At 46.5% G+C, this 19,590-nt stretch overlaps 1 protein-coding gene across 2 annotated transcripts in view; it reads right to left on the bottom strand.

Moving 5' to 3' along the window:
* The window catches only part of RFX4 (regulatory factor X4), a 63,598-nt gene extending 51,622 nt beyond the window's left edge, over positions 1–11,976 (bottom strand). For both annotated transcript variants that reach the window (XM_033162237.1, XM_033162239.1), the window contains exon 1: positions 11,808–11,976. In XM_033162237.1, coding sequence (XP_033018128.1) covers positions 11,808–11,850 — 43 coding nt within the window. In that variant the 5' untranslated portion in view covers positions 11,851–11,976. The remainder of the gene's footprint in view (positions 1–11,807) is intronic.
* Between the last annotated feature and the right edge of the window lie 7,614 nt (positions 11,977–19,590).

Raw genomic sequence — 19,590 nt, 5'->3', positions numbered from 1 at the left:
CAAATGTGTAGGCCTCAGACCTATCTGCACTATAGATTTAAAGCAGCATCAAACCACTTTGAGCAGTCACAGCTTCCCCCAGAGAATCCTGGGAATTGTACTTTGTTCTTTGGTGCTGGGAGTTGCTAGGAGGCCCTTATTCGCCTCCCAGACCTGCAATTCTCAGAGTGGTTTAATAATCTTCCCAGAGAACTCTGGGAACTGTGGGGCTCTGTGAGAGGAATGGGCAGCTCACAACCCCTAACAATCTACAGTTCCCAGGATTCTTCATGGGAAGCCATGACTTTTCAAAGTGGTATGGTCCTCTTTCAATGTACATGTGCGGATGGTGCAAGCATGTGTTCTAAAAAAACAGAGGATTTGTTCCACTTGACATGGGAATAGAAGTTTTGCTTACTATATAGGCAGGACGATGTAGGAAAGCTGCCTTATGCCCCATCGGACGCTTTAATTATCCATCTAGCCCAGAATTGTCTACTCTGACTGACCACAGGTTACATATCACCTGCTACAAGAGATGCTAGAGAATGGAACGTTTCACATGCAAAACATGCTCCATCACTAAGTTATGGTCCCCTTTGCTAAACTATAAATGAAAACAACAACACATCATTCACCTGTTCATTTCTCAACTTTGTAAACACCGGTATCAGAATGGCTACTGAAGTACCTGATGATGCTTCCTCCCCAAAATGCTTGCTTTCCAACTCCAGCATTTTCAGCAGAAGCATCATTTATTTTCAACAATGAGAATTGCAGCTCTGTGAGGAGTCTCTCAACTCCCTTCGTGAACTTGCCAGAATTCCTGGGGGTGAAAGCCATGCCTGTTAAAGTGGTACAAGAGCACTTTAAACACACAGTATGGATGTGACCCTGTTCAGCACTTTGCCACCCAATAGCTGCTTTGCACCATCTCCGAAAGAAGCATGTGACATTTGAACGGGATCCAGGGTACCATAAAGAGTTTTAAGGAGGTCAAGGATTCACTTTCCACTAGCCAGGTTCTAAGTCCCTTTGATTCAGAGAGGCAAACAATTGTCACTACAGAGGCACATGGGCCGGCCTTGGCGCTGCCTGGACGCAGCTCAAAAAACGGGCAAAAGATTACTGCTCTCTTTGCCTCCCGAGTTCCTGACTGACTTCAAAACATCGTATTGAAAGGAAGTGCTTAGCTCTGGCGCCATTAAGGCCAACTTTGTCCCAGTAATGTCATGAGCGTGGCTTGTTTTAAATGCAGAAGTAGCAGTCCCATCCTATGTGTGTCTACCTAGAAAGGGTTTGCTCTCAGGTCCGTGTGTACAGGATTGCTGCCTGAGGGCCTCTGTGTGTGTGTGTGTGTGTGTGTGTGTGTGTGTGTGTTGTCCCCCGCCTTACACTGCTCTTTCTTTTCTGGCTTCTTTCAGTGCTACCCTGATCAAAGGGAACCCCATTAAGCATTTCAGAGCAACCAATGTGCTCCCATGAAAGGAGCTTTGGAACATCAAACCAGGGCCATGAGAATGAATGAAAAGAAATGAGCTACACCAGTAATAATTTGGCCTGGGTGAATATTGCTCTCTCTCTCTCTCTCTCTCTCTCTCTCTCTCTCTCTCTCTCTCTCTGAGGTGGCCGGAGGGATGCTGCTGGTCCCCTCCCAAGTTTGTTTGGACAGGACTGTTAATGAGTGATTAAGAATGATTTGTTGGGAGCTGTTCTGCGGGGTTTCCTTTCCCTTCTCTTCTGGATGGTTTTTATTTCACAGCAAGCTGCAGGGGCTCCCTCATTGTCTGAGGAAGGAGGGCAACGCATGCTCCATTGGATCCCTGCTCTCCACCTCCCTCCTTCCCCCTTTGTTGTGGGCTCATGGCCTCTCTTCGGGTGCCCCCTGCTTCCAATTGCTGCTTAAAGCACAACTGCAAACTCATAATATTTTGCTTTCTTCCCTCCCACAATTACAAGCAGCTATTTCCCTGGGCACCCCTCTACCTCACTCCAAAAACACGGCTCCCTGCAATCACCATGGAGATGTCACTACTAGGAGCAAGTCTGTGGCTATGAAAACCTGCTAGTAGTTACTCTTCCTTGCAAACTTTTCTCACTTGGTCAGGGTATAGGTAGAACTCTGACTATGGACGGACATCAGACTTGAATAATGCTTCTCCATCTCCCCTATCATGTCAATATTTGTTAAGCCCTCTGAGATCTAGCTGTACAGAGGTCTTGGGGAAGATTGGGCAGATTGGGCCCCATCTGCACTATACATTTAAAGCAGTAAAATACCGCTTTAATCAGTCATGGCTTCCCCCAGAGAATCTTGGGAACTGTAGTTTGTTGAGAGTTGTTAAGAGACCCCTGTTCCTCTTCCAGGGCTACAGCTTCCAGAGCGGTTTAACAATCAATCCCTCTTCCCAGGGAACTTTGGGAATTGTACGATCTGCCAGAACAGATGGATGATGGCCCAAAGTGGTTGCATGAACTGGATCATTGTTTCAATCAAATCTAGGCTGGTTAGTTGTGCCAATATTTTGCTAGATCAGGAATTGATAACCTGTTGCCCTCCAGATGTTTTTGGTCTACAACTCGCAACATCGTGCTGGCTGAGGCTGATGGAAGGGGAAGCCCAATACAATCTGAAGTGTCAATGAGCCCACGTGGAGCTCAATAAATTTTAATGATGAACAACTCAGAGAACTGTGTCATCAGGAACATACTGACACCCCAGGTAAGTTTGGATACCCAGGGGCAAACGAAGGCTAACCGACACCCGGGGCAGGGCAAACTGCTGGCTTCACACGCATTGCGCCGTTATGTACGACGCAGGCATGGCGCCACTATGTGCGGCGCATGTGCGGCGTCACTACGTACAGCACATGCGTGCAACACTGTGCATGCGTTGTACATAGCGGTTTGCCGCCAGCGCCGCCTGAGTGCCATACGGACGTAGTGGGGTCCTCCACATGCGGCCTTCCAGACATGGCACCCGAGGCACACCGCCCCCTTGCAACGCCACTGCAGATACCAACCTGCCAAAATGTTAATGGGTATGTGAATTAACCATACCACTTGGTAGGAAAGAGATCAGTTTTGTGGACTGGGCATCACTGAAACTAAACAGCAGGGCTTAATCTGAACTAAGTCTCAGGGCTCGCCCTTGTGTTTCCTTTAATTTTCCCTCATCCATATGGCGATCTCCTTCATCTACTGTTGTTCCCACACTTTGTCCTCCCTAAAATCCGATATTCCCTATGCAATTGATGTAGCTCTCAGATTTGGATTTTTCAGAGCATAGGGAATCTCTGGTCTTAGGGAGGAGAAAGCATAGGAGGAGTTGGAGGAGAACGCCACATGTACAAAGGGGAATTAAAGGAGACACAAGGGGTTCACGATTCACATTAAGCTGAAGTCTGGATGGGCCCTCAGACTTGGAGCCTATTTTGATGAAGAGTTTACCACCAAGAACAATTTTCCTTTGCAGTTTCATACATCACTAGCCAGAAATGACAGAAGACAAACGACTTCCTCCTTTTCCACTTCTTATTTAATTACTGAAGCAAGAATGTGCACATCATCCTAATGGTGAATTGAGTAAGCTCCACCTAACTGAAATCCACTCCTTTCACCATTGTGCCCATTACACAGAAAGTGCAAAAGAGAGAAATAGATGCTCAAACCATGGTGCAAACACCATTGTTGCCTGTCAATAAGGTGAAAAGTGGTCCTTGGTGATGGTAACAATTTCCACACATTTGCCATTAGTGGGAATTGCTTCCAGGTCAAAGGTTGCATGAGTTCTGGCATTCTTTCTACACATTATGCAGGAGGCGGGGGTAGAATTCTGAATTGCACCAATTCAAGCTACAGGTGTGTGGGTATGGGTGTCATTTTTTAAAATGCTCTGCCATGTTAAAAAGAACCTCCCTGCGGGTCACATCAGTAAGGGGTTTTTGGTAAACCTTTTCTCATAGTGTTTTAAGGTAGATTGGAATCTACAGGTACATCTCTGGGTGACTTCCACAAAAGGTTTTGACTGATGATGAGATAAAGAAAGCTAACCAGGAGTGGACTTTTGCATGAAAGGACTATGTGTTCAATTCCGTTCAGTTCTGGTAGTGAAAGCTAGTATAAGGGTTCAGAACTAGGTTCTTTATTTGTAAGTGCATGCCTTTTACACCTGGCTCACACTGGTAGGTCTTGGGGAGAGGAGGTTTTCTAGCAAGAAACAAAGTAGATCTGACAAGCCTGACATATGCCCAGCCCTGTTTTAATTTACAGAAAGCTTCTTCCTGTGAGTGAGTATTCAAAATAAATCACATCTACACCACAAACACATACCCTGAAGTTTGAATCAGTAAAACTCAGAATTCTACCAGCTCAGGGTACTGAGAGCTCCTCCAGATGATTTGCACTCATGATACTAGCAGGGAGGGCAATCATTTATTAATATGAATAATAATAAAAATAAAAATAATACATAATCTTGCTTTCAATGTGACTTGTGCCTGCAATAGTTTTGGGGTGGTCAGACTGCTTCATTTCCAATCAATGCATATCCTGCATCTTCCTGCTGAAATCCTATAAGTTTCCATATCACAAATGTCCTAAACAACACACACACACCCCGTCCTTGCTTTTGTTGTGCTAAGAAGAGCCTGCTGGATCAGGCAAATGGCCCGTCTAGTCCTGCAACTGGTTCTCAAAGTGGCCAAACAGATGCCAATGTGAAACCTTCAAGCAGGACCCAAGCACAAGAGGACTCTCTTCCTCCTGCAGTTTCCAGCAACTGGTATTCAGAGGCATTACCGCCTTCGACAACGGCCCCTCCAGACAGTAATAACATTGGGGCAGCGTCACAGAACAACCAATAAAGCAAAATGAACCCACCACAAATGCGCTAAGATTGTGCCAAAAACTTGTTGAATCATTACACCGGCAATAAAACACCCATTTGGACTCTGGAGGGTCCCTCATTCTGCAGAACGTATAGGCTGGTTTCAAATCCCAGCACTGGCAATTTGGCATAAAGCACGTGCAGTAACAGGAACTGACTATCGGACCGATCTCTGTTTCCAGATCTCTTTGGGAAGCCAATCCACACTGCATATTCTGAAAGGCGTCAGGGATCGCCCATGATTTAAGAGCCAAGTCTTTCCTCTCAATTATATCCTGTTTGCTTCTTCCACTACTTTTTTTTTCCAAGACACTTGTTGCTAAATCTATGCAACACAGATTTTTCACTTCTCCCTCCTAAGGCTCTGGCAGGTGGAAAAAGGTAAAAAAGAAAAGAAAAAAAGAGATGGTGCTTTTCCTTCATACACCCACAACCCCCTTTTAGAACATAGACAAACATTCACACTCCACTGTCTCCTCCAAGGACACACACAGTAGTGGAGTCTTGCTGGCGCCACGGTGGATGGCAGAATGAATGGCAAACATTCAGACCAAATCAGGAGGGTCCACAGAACAGGTGCTGACCCCCTACTCAGTCAAACTGGTGAAAAAGCAGAATACGGGCCTCAAGGACACACAAAACATCATCTGGCTTGACAGAAACACTCTTCTCCATTTAGCCATTCTGCACGCATACATGACCCCTACAATACTAACGTGAAACCATGTGACAGAAAATCCTAAATGAGCCAAGATGGAATCAGGGACACTGGGGGTGCAGAAATAATGACCGACTCTTGAGGACTGATCAGAAAATGCGAAGTTACAACTCCTTTAATGACAGGCATTTCCCTCATTGTGAAGCTTAAATTATTAAACTTTGCAATGAAAGGAATGGGGAAATGGACCCGAGTCTACTCATAACTGATCTGAGATCAGAAGGCCACAACATCAACCACAAACTCCCTTTTTATTTACAGCTTTAAAATATAGCACTTTCTGTAAACAGGAATTCAGAATTGCTAAGGCTGAGCATACACTTTTCACTTACATCTAATAGCCTGTCAGGTGGAAAATAGTGGGGAAACACCATTGAAATGTTCAAATATAATTTTTAAAAATCTCATTATTCAAGTATTTCACACTTTTGAAATGGCCCTCGTTCTCCCACATGAATTGCTGACAAATTTTCCAGGCTAAGATGAGGGAGAGGGAGAGGAGGAATATTGATTTTAAATATAATTTTGCAGATTAACTGGTCTGAAAGAGATGTACTTTCACAATGAAAGAGAAAACTCTCCCACCTACTTCCTCAGGGATTGCATTAAAATGTAACAGGTTGCAGAAAGGTAGCTTGGTAGGCTTCATCACCTCTCAAAATTCTGTAGGTGGCAAAGGTAATTGGGAGCATTTTGCCCAATAGTTTCAGAAAATTCCCTTTTGATCAATTTTGGTTTTGGCTCACTGGGCGCTTCCAAAAGTCTTGGTATTTTTCAACCACAGAAGGGTAAATCCAGGTTGTGCAATTCTAGCTGATTGGGATGTCTTGCGCAACACACCTGCAGGATCGGGCTGCGAAAGTGCAAGGGGACACTTGCTTTAGCCAACTTCTAACCTCCCTGCAAACGAATCGGTCAGAATGCTCAGTAAACAGGTCACCCATTAAATGCTGGATGAAACTCGATTGGTATTTCATGTTAGCAGCTGAGGGTAGCAATGCGGAATGACATGCAGACAGGCTATTATGAACCCACCGCTAATTCACCATGATTGTTTCAAGCACATGTTGCGTAAAACAACTGCAAACAAAACCAGTCGGGGGGGGGGGTTATAAGATAGTATGCCCCTTCAGTCCCAAGTGACACATCCCTGTGCTGTAAAAAAAGGACAGGCCTCCCCAAGCCCATGGCCTTCTTTGCCATTCCTGGGACTGTCACAATAGCCAAGGATTTTGGGATACACGACCCCCTGTAGCCACAGCTGCCCTCTCTTTCCTTGCAGACATTGTAAAACATCCTTTATACATGCTGCTGAAGTTGGCTACTTGGTTCCCACCAACTTATTTGTGCAATAAATTGAAACAAGTAACTGGGAACTAGTCGCCAACTTCAGCATCTTCCAAGATGGAGAATGCTAGGGCTGTATCTCCTCCTTATTTGGACACGGAGTAACCTATTTGGAAACTGGACTAGGCCCTTACCTGACAGGTTGAAGGGTTGATAAGAGGACTGGATCGAGAAAAAGGTGTCCTCCCCTTCTACATCTGGTGGACTGACTGACAAAGATCTTTGTTTAATGAGCACGTCTCCCTCTTTGGGGAGGGCGACCAGCTCACTAATTAGGGCTATAAACAACCCCCTGCCCTACAAACACACAGGCAACCTTCGTTTTCCATTGGTTCCATTGTCAAATTAAAACAAAGAGGATCGGAGCGCTGCATCCCTTTGAATGGCGTATAATGCCTTCATCTCACCCCCAGTTAGAAAGTCAATAAATGAATGATCACCACCACCAACCTGGCTGTTTGTCCTGTTGCACAGACTTTCTCTGTTCCTTAGTAAGAGAGGAAAGGGGGAGGTGTTGTAAATTGTGCTTGGGTGAAAACAGGGTAAAGAAAAAGGGACCAGCTAAAAAGGGCTAAACTGCTATCCCCAAGTTTATCAGAATCATACCCATTGGACATTGCATGGGCAGGAGTGGCTAATGCTTTCAAAATAGAGGTGGCTATCCTTCCCCAGTTCTGAGGCCTGATCCAGCCTCCAAGCAATTTATTCCTTTTGCCCCATTTTTAGCAACTGCAAAAAGATACGAGGGGAGGAAGTAGGCACAGTGATGGGTTGGATAGCACCTAGCGCTCTGATGGGGTGCGAATCGCACCCCCTTCCTCAGCTGATCTGCATGGATCAGGGAGGGAGTGTGTGCACGCACACACACAAGAGTTGTGGGTGGCTGCACCCACCACAGGCATGTCACCCTTATCAAGTGCTAGCCAAGAGTCAATGTGACCTTCTACTGGGGGGGAAAAAAGATTTATTTTATTTAGCAATTCTGCTCTAAAAAGATGGGTGCTGCTGACACATAAGGTGAACCCCCTCCTAAAGGCCCTAACTTTTAATCACTGGTGTTTGAGGTCAATATTTTGTTACATGGCAGGTACTAGGGAGCACTCTACGCATGCACAGAGGAATTTGCCTTTGTTTGCAAATTTGCAAATATTTCCAGAGCGGAGCTTAAGTGTTAAAAATAGGTTCCTGGGCTAATCAGTGTCTCAGAAGGAGATATAACTGGAATTAACTTGATGACACTTTCCCTTTTTTTGCTTCTGGATCCTGGGAACAGGCTTCAGAAGCACCGTAGAGGACGACCACCAGTTGGACTGCCGGGCTCAGTCCCGCCACTGGCCTATTTCAATTAGTCTTCAGCTCCCTGCTCCCTGCTGCTCAACAGAAAACGACCCTCCCTCCCTTCCCCTAACAATTTCTTTGGTAGAGATTTAATTTAGGGATTTACTTGGGCATGTGGATCGACTCTCCCCATCCCCCGACTTCCATATTTTAAATTTGTACATCTATCTATCGTGATTCCTTCCAACTGTACATTTCTATGATTCTACATTCCTATTTTTTTTTTAAAAAAATGAAAATCAAGATATGCCCATTTTATTTAGTGTCATAGGCTTTTCATTGTGTTTCCACAAATCCATTCGAGTTGGGCAAACTTCCTTTCAAGTACCAACCTGTTGCATGTTCTCCCCAATGGATTTCAACTTTGTACCTAAATTTTGGTTAAATCTGTTTCAAGGTCTCTCTCTTAGCACCTTGCCGAAGATGCTCTTGAAAAGAGAATGGGTTTGTTTAGAGCAGGGGTTGCTTCAGAAGAACTGGTTTCGTTTCTAGACACAGATTATTCTTTTCTATTATTTCAAGCACACACACACATACGGGTTGTTTTTTTTGCAACGGGTTCCTAGAGTTTTACACAACCCAGGAAATGCTGGGCAGTTCGTCGTTCCAGCTGATTTCCTCATTAAGCGATTAAGGAGAAGAGGTGAATGGCGAGGAAAAATTAAAACGAGACTACACCCCCCCCTCCCAACACACACAGCCGCCGCCACCCCTTCGCTTCCAATGAAGCCATATTTCTCCCCAAACGCAAAAAGGGGATTCTTTACATAACAACTGAAAAGTCCGAGGAAAGCCTAATTGGATTAAGTCCCCTGAAAAGGAGGTGAAGGTGTCTGAATGAGGCAACGCCAAAGGCTCCACTTTCCCTGCCATCTGCTGAGCAAGGCGAAAGTGGTTTCTGATTAATATTATCTTAATCAAACCCGCTGCCCTCCATCAGGCGCGCAGCCCGGGAGGGTTGGCGCAGCCCGGTGCGCCTTTCAAGGCCAGCGGACGGCTGGGCCTTCGCTTGCCGGTCGGCTGTCCCCCGCCACCGAACGAGCCGATGCCGCCACCGCCGCCACCTCGAGGCCCGGAGCGCGGCCAAGTCCCCCGGCCCTGAGGCTACCTTACACTAGAGCAGTCGGGCCAGCAGTCGGTTTTGGAGAGACTTACAAGAAAGGCGCAGTTCGGCGCCGCTCAGTTACCGTAATGGCTCCGAAGAGCACCACTGCGCGCCCCGTCGTGGAACAGGGTTTTCCGCAAAATGCAACCGTTTCCCCGAAAGTCTCGCTGGTTCCAAGTGTCGCGTTCATTGTTTAACGCGCGCGAAAGGGTCCTAAGAACACCAGGGTCTAGCTTCCCTGTTCCGACGTTAAAGTGGAACCCTTAAGTGGGGACACTTTTCTTTCGTCGCTCCCACTCAGTCCGTTCAAAGGTCTACTCGGAAGTAATATAGGAAAGGCTTTAAAACAAAACTGCACCCCTGCTGTACCTTATACCCTTCTTCCCCCCCCCCCTTTTTTTCTTTAAAGTTAGAGAGCCGAGCTGTTAGGGACACCAACCCTAAAACAAGAGGGCCGAGGCCGGGCTCGCCAAGCAGCCCCTCCGGGTCCCTCGCTTCTCCCCTCCTCACGCGCACTATCCCGGCTGGGTTCTGGGGGGCCTAAAACTGTTTCTCCCATGTCTCTGGGGAGCATGTTGGCTGCTGGCTTAGCCTCCGTAGTGCTTGGAGGCGGGAAGAGATATCGGCCTGACCCGCGAATTTTCCACGAGTCCCTCCGGCCTACTCGGCTTCTTCCAAGCAGGCGCGTTTTCTAAGAGAATCCGTCGCTCGAGCGCCTTTTTGTTTTGTTTTGATTGACCTCTTTTTTCCTCCCCAAAAGAAGTTCACAGCTGGACCCAACTTTAAACTTCAGTGCTTAAAGGGAAAGAAATAATAAAAAAACAAATCCTAAAAACTAAACTGCGAGGGCCTCGTGGAAGGACAGTCCCGTGGTGACTTCTAGGGAGTCGCTCCAAAGTTAGCAATCCAAGGAGAGCGGCTGTAGTAATGAATAAGTAATTTATTAATGACTAATAAATGCTATAAAAATACTACAAAAATTAACACCACAGTAGAAAAGTGCCACCCTCGATGCAACTTTTTTTAAAGTTCAAGAGAGGAAGGAGGGCGATGGCCGCTCCATCTCTCGGGCGAGGCGGCACCTGCAGTTTCCAGAGCTCCTAGGGCTTCTTGGGCGCCGCATGATCCTAGTGAGGTCTACTCGGAAGTAAGCCCTATCGAGGACCATGGAGCCTGCTTCCAGGTCAGTGTGTACTGCATAGGATTGCAGCCTGTAAGTCGCAGGGCAGCCTCGGACCTCTCTCTTTCTCTTTCCCTCTCTCTGCCCCGAAGGAGCCCCCGTCGCCCTCCTCACAGGCCCCGGCCGTGTCACAGGTGTCTCCCCAGCGAGAGGACCCACATGTGAAGCGCGGGATCCCCAGCTCTACTGCTCGGATCGTGAGCAGCCCAGGGGGAACCCAAAACAGATGGGGACGAGGATTCCCCCCCTCCCACCTACCGTGTAAACAGAATTCAAACTGGATAGGAACCATCAGTCGATATTAAAGGGGCCGGGGGAGAGGTTAAGGGTGAAATTCTAAGCACATTCCCCTGGGAGGAAGATGCACAGCAAGGGAAAACAGAGAGGAGTTTGGGATGTGCAGATGATGGTGGGAGTTTAGAGGGCCTATAAACTTGAAATCCAAACCAGAAATAGTAACGACAAGTAAGAATAATGATGATGATGGTGGTGGTGTCATCATTATCATTATTAAAGTTAAGGCAATTTCCATCCCAAAAAGCAGTCCCAGGCCGATAGCCCCCGAACTTGGCAGGAGGCGAGGACTATAATCTCGGAATTCCAGGCCTTTGGGAAGGGGCTCAGTACCAAAAAGGGCCTCATCGTCCCCCGTTGTGAAACAGCCTCCTAGTCCCCAGGCCCAGCCTAGCTCCTAGCCAGGAGTAGCTCTCTCTCCTCCCCGCCCCCCAGCTGATCTCAAAGCTCTGCGCCCCAAGACGTTTGAATTGCGACGAACACCCCCAAACTAACCCCCCCCTACTTCGCAAGCTGCATTCCAGCACCCCAAAGTTTAACTTCGCCAATCCCTCAAAAATAAATAAATCATCAATTCCGCTCATTCAATTCTGCTCGCATTCCTTCAAATGAGAGGCTCCCCAGCTCGACCCTGCCCACCTGGATTTGGGAGGTGGGGGGTTTCTGCAAGCCGAGGCACCCTCCCTCGAGAGCAAGTCTTTCGAGTCCACGTGCCTCGGATCGGGGCCCCCCTCTCCCTTCCAGTGACAACCAGTGAACCTTCCCCAGCCCTCAGGGTCGACACCCAGGCGCATCCCCTCGAGCGGAAGCGGCTAACCTAGGAGGATCCCATGGCCCCCAGGCCAGCGCCGCACGCCTGCCTGTGGATCCCTCTCTCCCCTTGATCCCTGCCAAACTTTGGGCGCAAAAAAAGACGGACGGAGTCTGTTCCCTGCCGCCCCGACGGCTTCGGACTGACCTGTGGAATCCATGTCAGGTTCCTCCAGCAACCCACAATGCATGCTGTTCCCATGGACAGTGCAGGAGCCCCCAAAGTCTTGAAGTTTTGTGGAGTTCCCCTGTTTTTGCTCAGAGATGCCGGCGAAAGAAAAGAGGGAGAAGGAGGTGTGCTGGTGTGTGGGGTGGTGGGGGTTCGGGTGGGGGGGTGGTGGTTAGAAAGGGGAGGGAGAGGGGGAAGAGAAAGAGTGAGTGAAGGAAGGGAGGAGAAGAGAGAGAGGGGGAGAGGGAGAGATCCTTAGTAAATCCAACAGGGCAACGCCAGAGCCGTCAAAATGTTTGCGGATGTTTCATGGGAAAAAGCGTCATTTTATAGGAGCCCTGATGGGAGAAATGTCATTGATAGGCCGGCCAGCCTGATGAATGGCTGCTAGTCAGATGGGGATGTGGCAAGGCTCAATGTGAACCCCATTGTGCCACTGTTTTGAATAAGAAAAGCGCTCCCCCAGCGAGGGGGGCTTCAGATCTACGCAAGCCCGACACTCCCCCCCCCCTTCCCTGGCTGCCTCTCCCTCCTCCTCACTTGCCATTAGGGAACGTTTGTCTTGGTTGAAGTTCCAGAGAGAGAGAGAGAGACGCCCCCTCTTCTTCCACTGCTCCCACATCCTCCACCCAGCTTTTGGCTCCTTGCAGGCTGAGATCAAAATTGGCTTAGATCTCTCTCTCTCTAGGGCACTATTTTGGGGCATGTAAAGGGTATGTTAGACCTCCTCTTCTTAGGAAATCGCTCAGAGCATCTTGGAAGCGCAGTTTGTTTCTGGACTAAGGAGTCCATGCTAGGTGTAAACTGTTCACACATTTACAATCTTTTTAAAGATACCCATCGAAATGTGAACGCTACAGATTTGTTTTCTCAAACATCACAGAAATAGGCTTCCAGACTAGAGTATTGCTATGGTGTAACGTGTGAAGAGGCCCTAAAATGCACAAACCCGTCATCCCATCATCACTGGGATAAATCTAAGCCGCGCTTCTTTTCTTCTCTCTCGGTTATTAGAGTAAGGAAGAAGTTAGTGCGTGTGTTCCCGGGAGGGGAAGAGATAGATGCTGTGGATTGAAATATGCCTGATCCCATCCCTCCGGAGGTCTGAAGATTTCCCAGAGACTTTTCCCCTCCTTGCAGGCCTGTTTGGAGGCAGAGATGCGTGCAGACTGGTGGGGGAAGGAAGATGGGAGAAAAGTTGCCCGTTTCTTCTGAAGGCGGCTCTCTGTGTGCTGGGAAGGGCTCAAGCGAGTAGCAAAACTGGAGCTCTGATAAAGTGGCTGGTTTGGAGAGAAGGGAAAGCTGTGATTAGAATATGAATGGAAGGCTAGGAGAGGAAGAGAAAAGGGGATTACGGCTGAATTACTTTGACCATGGACAGAGCCAACATGGTTTAAAAAAGGGAGGGAGGAAGCCAAACTCTCCTCCCCCCTCCCTCCCTCTCCTCTCCCTATATTCTCTTTAAGGCAGGAAAACACACACACACACACACACACACACACACACACACACACTGCCCACATTCCCCCATCACACCCCATGCCCCAAATGCAGCATATGGAAACCTTTGGAGGGATTCAAAACGGTTTGGAGCAAATTCACTACATGCTTTTACAATATTTTTAAAGTAGGAAAGAAAGGCCGGTGGAAATTTGCAGATCAAAGTCCTGGGGGGCAAAGTTAAATAGAGAAGCTGGAGTGAGAAGGGAAGAAAAAGCCAGAGGGGATGTCTGGATCATAAATTCCAATGAGGTGGTTTAAAACAGAAAAAGCAGCAGCAAACTCTCTGATATCACAGGGAGAAGATAGAAAACACTTGCGATCAAGGAGAAAAATAAATGTCAGACTGTTCCAGGAGTCTCCTATTGGATTAATGCTTTGAAAGTATCAGAAGCTGCTGATAGAGGCAAAGGGAGCAGCTTTGGCAGGTGGAGAAGGCACCCAAGGTGCCCTCTGTTGTCGAACCCTGGCTAGGTGGGCACATGTCTGCATTGCTGGGCAATGCCCCAGCAGGACAGGCAGAAAATGACCTGGAGCCAGGGCTTAATAGTGAGCCATTAATGAATGATAATATATCCAAATAGCTTTAGAGAGGAGTTTTCCTAAGTTCCCAAAACATCTCATGTAACCTTACATTGGTCATCTTTTACAATGGACCTTGTGCGCCAAGAGTTGGCAGCCCATGCCCCCTGGGGACTCATGCAGCCCTCAAGCAGATTTCATGCAGATGAAGAGGAGGATGGAAGGCGTTTGAATTACCACCATCCCATACTCTTTCCCCTCTCTTTCTTTCCTGAGATACTTAAGAGGGTGTGTTTTCTCTGGCCCTGCTCAGCACCAGCTCAGGGTCCACCCAGTGCCAAGATGGGTCAAACAGGAAAAAGGTTGCCTACTTCTGCTGTAGGCACAGGAAGTCATACCAAGCTAAGCAGACCACCACCTTCCTGCTTTAGGAGAACCAGTGTGATGTGATAGAGTGAGTGTTGGGTGATGACCAGGAAGAGCAGGGTGTTCATGCATGCACCAGATACCAGAACCAGAGTGGCACAGAACAGACCTGCCAATCAACATCCTTGGCTGGTAGCTAGCCATGATCTCCGCTGAAGCTCTCAGTGCAGTTCTGGAAGTCATTCCACAGTCCTTCAGAACAGCAGTGGCTGGTGCCCATTTGGATTGGTGGGGTAAAAGCCAAGGAGATCAGCCAATAGGGGAAGCCAGAACCAAAAGGAGGCAGAGCAATCTTCTGACTGGTTGTACATGAGGCAGCTGGCAGGTGAGGACTGGCTGAGGGCAGACTGAAGGTTGTGCAGCACCCCATTCACCCTAATGGACAAACCTCCTCTGCTTCAAAGCACTGACTGGCTCTTTGGAGGGATAGTTACTGACTGGAACTGGAACTGAAAGCATGGTGCTCCCAATGTGGCATCCCTGTGGCTTCAGCCTTTGCACACTGGGTGGTGGGGTCTCACCCCGACTACTGAAAGAGGGACCTCAGGCTACATGCATTTGGCTGAATGCATGTAGGCTCTTTTACAAGGTTGGGCATCCTGACCTGGCAGGACCACAGGAAGGAGCCTGTGCATATTCAGATGAACTTGCATGAACACATCCCCTTCAGACCTTCCATCCAGTGGGTGGGTTGGAGGGTAGAAGCAATGTAAATAAGGATATGGGTGCGGTGGAGGACTTGGGGTCTCAAATTTCAGCAGCGCCCTGTGCAACACCAATGTTCTGCCTCTCACCTTCCATTCTACATAATAGTTACAGAGCCCCCTGCGGCGCCCCGTGGATCCATGCCTAGTGCAATGTGGATTTAGGTTGCGCCCTCCTAATCCCACCTCTGGTTGGGACAAGGCTCACAGGGTCACATTCCTCTCTCCATGCAAATGCACAGGGAAATAACTTCTGGAAGGGGTGTGTATGTGTCTCAGTTCTCAATCAACCTGGTAGCACACACAGCCCACAAATGCGTTTTTTGATATTCTAAATTTTGTTCTGCTTTTCTAAGGGTATTTGCCCAATCTATGGCAACTGACCAAACTGCGGGAGGCAGTGGAAGACAGGAGTGCCTGGCGTGCTCTGGTCCATGGGGTCACGAAGAGTCGGACACGACTAAACGACTTAACAACAACAACAACAATGGCCACTATAATACTGAGCTTGGCAGCTTCTGCCAATACATTTTGCGCTATGATACAGCAGTGAAGTAGTATCACTGAGAGCATCCGTTATGACTAATTGGTGGGGTGAGGAATTGCTGCTAAAGTTACATGGAAGTGGCAACTGGGGGGGGGGATATTTCCCAGCGGGGTCCCCAGTGTCTATGGGCAGGTCGCCGTGTCCAAATGAGAACATAGCTGAACCCACTCTGCATCCTCAAGTGTGGGGAAATGCCTCTAAGTCAGTTGTCAGGTCTTGTGCCATCTGCTATATGTTCAGGCAGCCTTGCAGTGCTGCAGGGAAGCAAAGAGAGCCCACAAGTTATTTTCATCTCAACCTCACCCACACATCAAATACCTTGCATTCTTGACAAAGCCAGTACACCTCATCTCAACAATGCTGCTGTAGAGGAAGGCTTACACACCAAGCTCAGCGAAAATACTTTTGCAGACTGTGTAACACTGGGGGGGAAAGCAGGTAATCTTCATAATCACCAAGAAGATCAGATGCTCCTAATAATATCAATGGATAATTTGATGAGCAGTTAACATAAGGTAATTGGGGGTAGTCATTTTCCAGTTACTGCTTTCCTTTATCAACAGGGGAAGACCCATAGCTCAGTGGCAGCGCACCTAATCTGCATGCAGAAGGTACTATATTCAGTCTCCAGCATCTCTCTAGGTAAGGCTGTGAAAGACACCTGTCTGAAACTATCCTGTGTAGGCAATACTGAGCTAGATAAACCAACAGTCTGACTTCTTAAAAGGCAGCCCTCTATGCTCCTAAGATTAAATCAGTTTAGATTTCATTATTGGACCAAGTTATTTAAATGCTTTTTCCATATTCTGTTATTATTATTTTTTTGCTTTATACTGTATATCCCCCCCCAATAACAACCTTTTGTGTGGTGTTTTTAATATAGCTTTTATGATATTTAACTTCGGTCTATTTTTTGCATATATTATTAGCATTGCATTAATGGCTTCCCCCCTTACCAACGTTTCATTTGTGACGTAGTCTTGTGAAGTACTGCATTTAATAAAAATAACCCACCTATGAAATAATACCTGCTGTTCCTGCATGCAGTGAGTTAGGACTGTTCAGACTTTTACTGTCTGAACCCTGCCCCTCCCTTATTCTTTTTTAAATATATAAACTCATTTAATTCCTCAATGTTTATAGTACATTAAATTCAGGAATGCCAACAGCCTCTTTATTCTAGTGCAGTAATTCAAGCTAGTAAAAGAAGTCTGTTTGCAGACTAAGGGCACCACTTTGGAAAATAATTTATACAGGTAGGCATTCCTTCCAACAGCAAAATGAGGATTTGGCTAGGACAGGACACAAACTGCATTCAGCATCTCAGCTGGACTAACATCCTAGTGACCTTCACATTGAATAACATTTCTGGTAAACAGCTTTGCCTGGACACTGGAATACAAAGTGATAAAGAAGCTGGACTGGGGACAAAAACTCTGGTGGCCAACATTTTGCCTACCACAGCTCATTGTGTTGATACCGCAAGATCCTGAAGCATTCTTCAGGCCATCACATCTTCATCAACTATCTGAGAAAAGTCACTGGACAGAAATCCAACCACACCATGGAAATAATTAACAGTTAGGGTGGGATGGGGGAGAAAGGCGATTCCGTTCAGAGTCATAGGTGAACCTCCCTGATTCGCCCTAAAATGCTGATAAAATTTTCATGAGGACTTTAAAAAGTCCCCAGGCTGGAAAAGTGCAGAACTGTACTGTATTTAAGATTGGAAAAATGAGAAACTGAAACTGACAAATTCGCCCAGTGCAATCTTATACATGCCTATTCAGAAGTACAGTACCGGTAAACCTTATTCAATTCAATAAAGTTGCACTGTAAAAGGCTGGTTTAGCCTGACAGTTGGTTCATGTTAGCCTTCTAATCCTCATTCAATAATTATCAGCGTTTTACCATGTTTCTGAACTTTCTGTCTCTTTAAAGAGTTGTCATTTGTTTTGTATGATTTTTTCCGAGCTTGCACCTGATTATTTAAAACATTTACACATTGCTGCTGCCGTGAGTGCTGGAAGGAAGACTGTTCCCCGCTGCAAGGCCCATTTGCACCTGGCCTAGGGGGTGGGTCCCAGACTCATCCTGAACAACCAGAAGAGGCTCCTGGGAGACCACTGGGACGTTGCTGGAACAACTCTTGGGTCGGGGCAACTGGCTAAAATGTTTTACAATGTTTAAAACGGTTCTAATTTTGGTTCCTCTGTTTTTGTTTTTGTCGGGCTGGGGCTAGTTAAATGTTTAGTTGGGGTTGGCAGTTATTTTAATTTGGGTATAACTTTAAACTGTTTATTATTGTTGCTGCATCAGATGCTCTCCAGCTCCTGACAGTTTCAAAACACTTTCTTAGTAGACTGACCACAAATGAAACGTGAGCCAGCAGTGTGATATGGCAGCTAAAAAGGCTAATGCAGTTTTGGATTGTATCATCAATAGTGTCCAGCTTGCCAGTTGTAATAGCACTTCTCTGTTCTGCTTTGGCCGGACCTCAGCCGGAGTTCAGATCTGGATGCTCTAAGGAGGATATCAACAAACTGGAAGGTGTCTGGAGGTTAGCTTCCTGGTTTTTGTTAATTAATCTTTTTTTATTTATTTAACATTGCTATGTATTCAATGATATCTTGGGAAGAGTCAAGCTTGGCTGCCATTTATTACAGTAGTTTCTGAGGAAGTACTGAAACAAAAATACATTCTGGAGTTTTCATCAATATTAACTGTACTACTGCATGAAATTTGTATTTCAACTCTACTGATGCATGGAATTTGTTTCATATACGGATATTAACTTTACTAATTTATACTGGCTGTTGTAGCTTGTTGAGAATTAGTTGTGTGTTTTGGATTTATATGTATTTGCATTACATTCTTTTATACAGTTGATTCCTTTATTGTATATACATTTTATTAATTCACCATTCATTTTATTTATTGGTCCATAACTTGGTTATTATGTTTGTGTTATTAAGGGACCTCTTCCTCTGGTTTATCTCTGTGCCTGGAGTGTGACGTCAACAAATGAGGAGGGTTCTGAAGTCCAGCTCTTATGAGAATAGGTTGAAGGAGTTGGGTGTATTTAGCTTGGAGTAGAGATGATTAAGAGGTGATAGCATAGCTATCTTCAAATACTTGGAAGGGCTGCCACATAGATAATGGAGCAAGTTTGTTTTCTTTTGCTCCAGAGTGGGTAGCCCCTTACTCAGTGGGTTCAAATTACAAAGAAAAAGGATTTAGACTAAACATTAGGGGGGGGGGAACTTATTGATGGTATAAGCTGCTCAACAACGGAACAAATTGCTGCAGAAAGTGATAGGTTCTCCTTGGGTAGAGGTTTTAATGCAGAGCCTGGACAGCCATATTAGCAATACCATAGTACAGGTTTTCTTGCATCAATAAACAGTTAGACTGGATGGCCTTTAAGATCTTTTCTGGCTCTGGTTCTATTCTTCTTTCACGTTTGTTTGTTTGTTTATTTATTTACCAAAATGTACATAATGCTTCATTGTTAAAATAAAATAAAAAAACCACTCCTCAAAGTGGTTTACAAAAATATAAAACATTTCAAATGACTTTTGTGAAGTTAAGTGCCAACAGTCTAGTTCCACCGAAGCGGATCTCTTTTGTAGGGACCCTGTTGGTCTCAAAATGCTCCCCAGTGCCTTACGGATCTGAACTCTTCATCCTGATACCACCTATCTAGTTAATATACATCGCTCTACCTGTTTTAGCAGGCTCTGCAAGAAGATCAAACCTATCCATTCTTAAGGAAATCAGCCCTGAGTGCTCACTGGAAGGACAGATCCTGAAGCTGAGGCTCCAATACTTTGGCCACCTCATGAGAAGACTCTCTGGAAAAGACCCTGATGTTGGGAAAGATTGAGGGCACAAGGAGAAGGGGACGACAGAGGATGAGATGGTTGGACAGTGTTCTCGAAGCTACCAACATGAGTCTGACCAAACTGTGGGAGGCAGTGGAAGACAGGAGTGCCTGGCATGCTCCATGGGGTCACGAAGAGTCGGACATGACTAAACAACAACGAAATGGATAGAACAGATA

This window comes from Lacerta agilis, chromosome 10, assembly GCF_009819535.1.
Source record: "Lacerta agilis isolate rLacAgi1 chromosome 10, rLacAgi1.pri, whole genome shotgun sequence".
NCBI classification, from domain to species: Eukaryota; Metazoa; Chordata; class Lepidosauria; order Squamata; family Lacertidae; genus Lacerta; species Lacerta agilis.
Note: the sequence above shows the minus strand (reverse complement) of the source record. Positions and strands in the feature narration are given on the sequence as shown.